Below are 8,328 nucleotides of genomic sequence, written 5' to 3' on the forward strand. Positions count from 1 at the left end.
CTTAAAACCGTACTTGCCTATATCTTTATAAAAATTTAAAATTACATATATATATCCTAATAAAACCAACACTCACATATATCCAAATATTTAATTTAATCATATTTAATATATTAAAAAAACACTATCCTAAAATTGATTTTTTTATTATTAAAAAAATAATCAACCTGGAACATTACAATATTATCTTTATTCCAAATTTTAATTTTGGACCTAATCACTTCATGAATCCTTACAAAATATTGACACCCATATTGAAATTAGTTTTTCGTGATTTTACCCATAACTGAAGAACCAGAGAAAAAACAAAATTGTTTAGACGAAAATAATTACAAGTCTCGTAAATCGATTGTATTAGATAAAATATATTGTTTAGCAGTCAATTAAGAATATGCAATCATTGTGTTTCGCTAATTGATTATGTAAAATATAAAGCGACAAAAACTCAAGCCATGGATAAAAAGATCGATTACCAGAAGGACTGCAAACATTATATAAAATATAAATTGTCCAGTCAGGTCATGTCCTGTTAATCTAATATTATCGTGTCCAATTCCATCCGTTCTTGCGCAGCCAAACGCTATCTAAAAGTTTACATAATAGAAAAAGTCACCATGACAAATCAATAGACCGAAAAATGTTGCCAAGAAGAAAAAAGTCAAGGTTTTAAAAAGCTCGTCATGGCGCGCCATGGCTCCAAAGCTTGTATATTCCGCCAAGCTTTACCAAAATGCCGCATTAAGTCATATATGTATATAAAAATGAATAATAGTAAAAATACATATAAAAATACTAATTATATACAAAATTGTCGCCTTAAATTACGTCTTACAAAAGATGTGGCTCGCTAAGAATAAAAAAAGACTTGAGGCTTGAAATTGCCGTAAAGTCACGATATATATCATTTAGAACTTTGGAAAAAATAAACAAAAGTCAAAAGTGCCAAAGATGGGAAAATGTTGTTAAATCTAAAAGATGAGGGGAGGTAAGTGTAATAATGGAATAAAAGAAGAATTACGTCAGTTTAATTAGGCCAACCGCCCCAACACCACCCCAACCATGAAACTCAGCATTCAACAATGAAAAGTTTCAAAAAGAGACGTTTGTTTCTAAAATGCGCGCCTGTATATATACATAAACCCTCACCTGTTCACCAAAATTCTAAAAAACGATAATCTTATCAATTGCAACAATGGAGGCTTCAAATTCTTCGATCAATGAAGCGTACTGGCCTCTCCCCTATCTTTACTCAACTTTCACGTCAATCTGGCTCGTTTTCGCTTCTTGCTGGATCATCAACACTTACATCAATCGCCGTTTTCAGGTTACGTCTACATTCAACTAGTTGATTACTATCGGAATCTTAAATTTGTATAGTAACTTTTTGATTAGAGCAGATCGATGCTATATGGTTTTGAAGTTAATTTTGTTTAATTGTTTGATTGTGCTGTGGTGATATTAGAGCAGGTGAACAATTTGCAGTGGACGCTTGCTTCAGTTCCTTGTGTTAAAGCTTTGCAACTTGCTTTTTCCTTTACCTTTTGGTATGTTTTCAAACCATCGATACTTAATCATGTATCTTATAAGAATTCGTAAATCTGAGCTTCTATAGTAGTATCTGGAGACAGTAATTACAGATCATAAAGTAGGGTTTACTGATTTAGCTATATGATGTTTGGAATTGGGATTATTGACTGCTAACTTGTTTCAAAATTGAAATTGATTTCCCCTAACTTTCCTATTGATTTCAACCCCTCTGTTTTGCTGAAAGGAAAGATTCGTAGTATTAATTTTTTTCCAAAATCATTTCAAATTGCTACTCTTGCAGGTATTCATGTTTTTATTACCAAACATGCTCTTTATGGATGTCATTTGGAGTTTATGTAACTGGATTGCTGTTTGAGACAGCTTCAATTGTATCATTTTTGCTAATTGCCCATGGCTACTCCATCACTTCTGAACGCCTTTCTATCCCTGAACGTAGAGCTATGGCTGTTCTTAGTTGTGTCTTCTATCTAATTCTTGTTGGCCACAGAGCTTCCATACCTTACTTCTCTGTAAGTTCACTTCACACTTCCAGCTTCTTAACATATATAATAATAACAACAATAACATTTCAGTTTTCAAGATGTTAATCTTTCGAATGTCATATCATGCAGATCCTTCTGGTGCTTGACTATTTGCTCATATTCTTTGTGATATTTCATCATATAACACAAAACTTATCACTCCTACGTCATCAATTGACTTTTATAGAAGATGAAGATGTCCAAGAAATGCATGATGCTGTGTACACCAAATACCTCATGTTCAAGTATGCACTTCCAAATTCCCATAAACCATTCATGGCATTAACAAAACACTTAGTGTAGTAACTGAAACCATTTCTGACTTTTTTCTTTTCTTCTTCACAGGAAATTCAAAGGTGCTATGCACATTGTTGCTATAGCAGAAACAGCGGTGAATTTCTTTACTTAATATTTTATGATTATTAGTTTTGATTGTTGAAAAACATTAGTTCAACATATATATGAATTTCAGATTTTCATGAGCATGGATAGTTCTGTGGATACCTATTGGATGAAGTTGCTAGTTCGTGAATGGGCACATTTCTGTATCTTTCTTTATATTGGGTATGCAAAAAATGGTTTTTTTTAATGATTTTCTTATTTAAAACAATACTAATATATAATTCTCCAATTATAACAGATGGATTTTTAGGTCACAAGATTTGGCACCAAGGTTCTCTGTTATGCCAACTCACAAATCCAAAAGAGATAGAATTGTTCCTCCAATCTACAGCATTGTAAGTTCATATTTCTTTAAACATAATAACATTATATTTAACTATTAATAAATAATTGATACAATTATGTTATTTTTAGGAACTGGATGCAGAATCTTTTAAAGATTTTGGTAGCCATGAATGGCAAATTGGAGTGGTAAGTGGTTTTTAAATGATTAAATCTTGTTGCATGCATACATTTGATTTAATTTCTATCTTTATAATTGATGATGGATCATTGTATTGGTAGCCAACTTCTTCTGATGACAAGATGATGAAGGAGTCGATTATTGTAGTGATTCAACATCCGCATGCGTGTAGGCCAATTTAATCAACTCTGAATCGGGAATATCTTCTCCAAAAGCTCACATATAGGAAGGACTTCATATTTATGGCGTAAAATATTACTTGTGGTTTTGTGTTTAAATCATAGGTAATTGTATAATGTTAGATATATAGAGACAAACAAACAGATATGAGAATATAGCAATATGTAACCAATCATTTATGATTGTGCTATAGTATGGTATCAATATAAAATTGTAAATAGTTTCTAGTTTTTCATTTACATCCATTTGAGACTATTTAACAATAGAACTTAAATCCCATCAAGTTGTGGGGTAAAGGGGGAGGATAGATGTACACATTCTTACATCCACATGAGGGTGGAAAGACTGCTTACATAGGAGATCTCTGGCTTGTAGAAGTTCATGCCAAAAGTAATAGCGCCTAAAAGACGAAACTGAAATAGGATACCAATACTAGAAATGGTAATAATATCCATATGTGAACTATATAAGATGTTAATATTGAACTATGCATAAAAATAGTGTAATTAACCGTGGGTTAAATGCTACTTCATGACCCTAATTTTTGTTATAATTGATCTATCGTATGTCCACCGTGACATCCTCATTTCTAGAGCTTCCATTATCCTCTCATGCACCTTCTTTGACATTGGTGCCATACAACAAGGTTGCCTAACTAACATTTTGTAGAAGTTCCCTTTCAATATCAATGAGACCTTATCTCACATTGTGATTTAACATCTTCCTTCAATGACATGGGCAATATCTTCACTTACTTACCCTTCCTTGTGTATCATAGACTCTGAGTATTTGAACCTCTCAGATGGGTGTAGTACTCCCTCCATTCATGTAACACCCCAAATTTTTTTCAAACTTTAAAATGTTATGGTTTTAAGAACATTCGGGTGTTAACCCACATTTAACAAAAACCAGTCCCACAAAACATTTACATATTTAAAACATTGGGTGTTACCATTAAGCATCAATACAACCATAGCAAACAAATAAGAATTACACCAATACAATTAACAAGGAACTTAACAAGTTCCACTCCATTCTCTATTACTTGACTTATAACTTCTATCTACCATTCTCTATCCTTAAGTGTAACCTGAGATACATGACATTAAAAAGAGATACGTAAGACAATAATGTCTCGTGAGCTGCATGGGTTTGTGACCCAAAACATTTATCATCTTTTCATTAAAAACGTTTCACCTTTGCAAAACATAGTTTTCGACCATAAATCAGTTTCAAGCATTTTCAAGGAAAACTCGTTTTGTACACATCATAAAATATCATTTCATTTCATTTCAAAAGACACATTTTCATATTCCTTTTTATTTTATCATTAAGAGCTAATTTTGGTATTAAACCATTGCCATTTTTATACTTAGGGTCTACGTCCAATAAAGGAACAACTCTCAAGTCTAGACCAAGGTGGAAAGAACAAATCAATCCACCCAGACATCATTTCCGTTAGGACATCTATCTCGCGAAGGGGAGGCACCACCCCGATAGATTCCTCTAGTGTCTCTTACGAGGTATCATGGCCCGGACAATTTTTATTTCATTACTTTCCAATTCTTTTCATTACTTTCCATTCCTTTTCATTACTTTACATTTCTTGTCATTACTTTCCATGTTTTACACATTTCATACATTAGTATCATAAATTCATTTCAAAAGTAAAGCATCTATATTTCAAAACATTTCAAACACATTTTCAAAACATTCAATCTTCCAAAGCGTTCTTTTCTTTCAAAAACATTCTTGCCTTCAAGGTACTCTTTCAAAATACCCTTTCCAAAAAAAATTAACGTTTTCATTCCAAAACATTTCATATATCAAAGCATTACATTTCATTATGATAAAATCATTTTGCCATGTACCCAAAAGTGGGAAAAATGCCAACATGTACTCACCTCAATCACACATAGGTTAGCTACTCCTCTTCTACTTCTTTTCCTTAGAGCAACACTTCCAATCATCATCTATATAACATGGACATGAATCATTAAAATGATCAAAATACCCCTCATATGTTCCATTACTAAATTTTATTGTTTCATCTCATTCCTTATGTAAAAATATGAACGTACGTGAAAACCACGCGTAAATCCGAGTCTGTATGCAAAAGTTATGAAAACATTACATGACATTGATCAAGGCATTCCACGCCCGTGGAATGATTTGCCTTGCCATTCCACGGTCGCGGAATGAGGTCTGCACACACAAAATTCTTGAATTTTCTCAATATAACGCCCTACTTTGCATAGTTCTTGAAGACCCTTTTCCCATTCACTTTGTACCATTTATTTGGGTTCTCACACATGTTTAGGAGGTGTTTTATCATATTAAAACACTCTACTTAATCCACTAAGTGCTCATTGAAACCTTTATGATCATATAAATCCTTAAATTCCATAGGAAGGGTTAACTTGTCCATTGATCAATTAGGTTTTTTAAAATTACAAAGCTTGTTCCCAACTTATTGAACACTAAAATTAATGTTGTCAAGTACATCAAACCTTCATTAATCTCATTGTAAGTACGTAAACTAACCATGGAATCCTCAATTCCATTCCATGTTTCCCAAATTGCACTTTAGGCCAAAACAATCACTAAAACCAATTATAGATCAAGAGATCATTGATGTTTATGTTCCAATTCCATCTCTAGAGTGTTAATTCATGTTCATGAATGTCATTCACTTCTTATATGTCAATCATTATGTGGTTATCAAGAGATTTCCAAAAATGCCTGTATGGCCAATAATTCCATGTATCCATCAAGGAATCACGTAACACCTTATGTTTTGAATCCAATTCATTCCAAGAGTATCCATTCATGATTATGAACTCTCTTTACCCATCAAATGACCAACTACAAAGGATTCTATTGATTTCATCATATTGTCCCAAATCCATTTCAATCCACGCTTATACATGATTTTACCATCATGGATGAGTTTGAGAATTCCCATTGGATTTTTTGTTTCCAAACTTCATCTAGGTCACTAAATCCATTCCAATCTAACATACAAACATGAAATGCCTAATTTGGATTTCTAGGGTTCATGAAGGTTTTCATCCAAATCCTTAAATCCATCAATAGGATGATTGGATTGAGGTTGGGATCATCAAAACAACTCAAGGGAGGTTAGAAAACCAAACCCTAACCATCATAAAAATCTAAAATCTACATTGGGGTTCAACCCCAATTATGAACACGAAAATAGAGTTAAAGGAGGAGAGATTATACCTAAAAGCCTTTGATTCAACTTTCTTTTGCTTGGATGCTCAAATCTCTACTTGAATCAATACTAGAAGTCCTTGAGAATCAAAATAGCCATTAGCTCTCTCCCTTTCTCTCAATCGTGTTCTTCCCAAGCAAATGGGAGAGAAGACCTATTAACTAGCTCTAAACTTTCTCAAGTTGTCACTTTTGGTCCCTCCTTGCAAAAGGTCTTTCAAAGTAACTCCAAACTAACTTAGAAGCTTCAAATAACTTCCAAAATGGTCCCTCTCCATCCTAATTGTAACACTCGTGTTTCTAGCCTAAGCATTAATATTAAGGTGATAGTCTAGGTTAACCTTTGTAACTCATTTTGAACAAATGAAAAAGGAATTATGTGAATTCTATGTGTTTTATGCTTATTTACTAGAAGTTAATTAATTAAAAATAAAAATGAGCGTCGAAAATAAATTTTAGATAAAGCCGATATCTATTAAGAAAGTTGTAGTGGTCGTGACAAGGATTACGGATATATAAAGAATGCCGAAATCCGAGTTATAACGAAGAAGTTATGACATGTCGAAGTTTCACGACAAAACCGGCTTGATGCTGAATGTCGTAAAAAGTGAGTTTTTGATAAACTACTTTTTAGCCTTAGTGATCTAAACGAAACTCGTAGTGTTCATTAAACCGAGAGTAGGTATAAAAAGAACACCCAAATCTGACTTCGTATGAGGAAGTTATAATTTTTCGAAGTTTCAGCTTAGCAGTAAACAGCTAAAAACTCGAATTTTAGATCGAGTGATTTTTAGCCTACACGACCTAAACGAGAATCGAAGGTCTCATAAATAGTAGCACAACGGTAAAAAGTCTGACGAAAACGGACGTCGGATGAAGAAGTTATGAATTTTTAACGGATTTCCTGTCCTGGTCTGTTAAAAATAATAATATAAAAATTAAACTCAAAATTAGCTGACGAAGTCTAAACGGAAGTTGTAGAGCGTAATTTTACCTACGCGTGCATATAAAGAACGTCAACAACGGAGCTCGTATGCAAAAGTTATGGATTTTAGAAGTTTTTGCACAAAAACCGAGAAAATTCGCATAGTCACGATTTGCCACGTCACCCTCGCTTAGAACGTGCCACGTGTCCGAAATGGGTGAGTCAAGCGAGCCACGTGTCCGAGCTGCTAAGTCATCCGAGCACCTGATCTGATCCGAAGTGGTCCAATAGCGGTGCGACACATACTCTCTTGCACGAGACCGAACCCTCGCAGCATGCCACAGATTCCCCCCTACTTCGGACTAGACCTCGGTCCAATCAGGAGAGGACAGCGAGGCCTTCGCACGTGCAGCCACCTGCGCACCCTCGCCTGCGGACCCCACCACCAGAACCGACTTCGGACCCCTATAAATAGAAGGGTCCTGCGAGCCTTCTCGGGTACTTTTGGGATTTCGCCTGCGGACCCCGAAGCCCCGGTATCGATTATAACCCCTGGAATACGCCACGAAGTGCCCGTGAAGCCCGGAAAATTTATCTTTTCGATTTCGAAGCCCGACCTTTGCAGAGCCCGGTTTCTCAATAAAACTCCCGGTTATATTAGAAACGAACGTTTTAGGAAACGAATTGCTGCCCGATTATCATCGAATCATGTGAGTGTGTAGTTACTTTCAATTTACACATATATATGAAGTATTTACTATAAAATACGTGTTATGTGTAAATATGTTAATTGTTTATTTGAGGTGACTGTTGAATTGATGTTTTATACAAGTTTTAAACTGTATATGTATTTTATCTACAAATATGTTGGGTAGAACATGGGTAGACAAAATAGTCGGTGGGTGTTAAAATGATGAGAGGCCTCGTTGTCGGTGTTGTTGTTGGTGTTGTTGTAGTCGTCTAGCGGAGTATATATGACGATCACGGACCTTTCTAGACAGTCCAGTGGTACACTAGCAAGTTCGCAACTTGTAGGTGTTGATGAACTAAATGTT

General features: G+C 34.5%; 1 protein-coding gene across 1 annotated transcript; it reads left to right on the forward strand.

Annotated features, from left to right (window-relative positions):
* The first annotated feature begins 1,077 nt into the window (after positions 1-1,077).
* Positions 1,078-3,277, forward strand: LOC145168757 (uncharacterized). Its single transcript, XM_079087469.1, has 9 exons — positions 1,078-1,324; positions 1,468-1,544; positions 1,829-2,057; positions 2,160-2,314; positions 2,415-2,460; positions 2,542-2,633; positions 2,710-2,806; positions 2,886-2,942; positions 3,036-3,277. Exons 1-9 carry the CDS (start codon positions 1,193-1,195, stop codon positions 3,114-3,116), a joined length of 966 nt encoding a protein of 321 aa, XP_078943595.1. The 5' UTR covers positions 1,078-1,192; the 3' UTR covers positions 3,117-3,277.
* Positions 3,278-8,328: the final 5,051 nt, after the last annotated feature.

This window comes from Lactuca virosa, chromosome 4 (assembly GCF_052849685.1).
Source record: "Lactuca virosa cultivar CGN04683 chromosome 4, Lactuca_virosa_CGN04683_v6, whole genome shotgun sequence".
NCBI classification, from domain to species: domain Eukaryota; kingdom Viridiplantae; phylum Streptophyta; class Magnoliopsida; order Asterales; family Asteraceae; genus Lactuca; species Lactuca virosa.

Coding starts and splice junctions, on each gene's coding strand:
- LOC145168757 (XM_079087469.1), top strand. CDS start 1,193: ATGGAGGCTTCAAATTCTTCGATCAATGAAGCGTACTGGCCTCTCCCC. Junction 1,545..1,828: donor GCTTTTTCCTTTACCTTTTG/GTATGTTTTCAA, acceptor CTACTCTTGCAG/GTATTCATGTTTTTATTACC. Junction 2,943..3,035: donor ATGAATGGCAAATTGGAGTG/GTAAGTGGTTTT, acceptor TTGTATTGGTAG/CCAACTTCTTCTGATGACAA.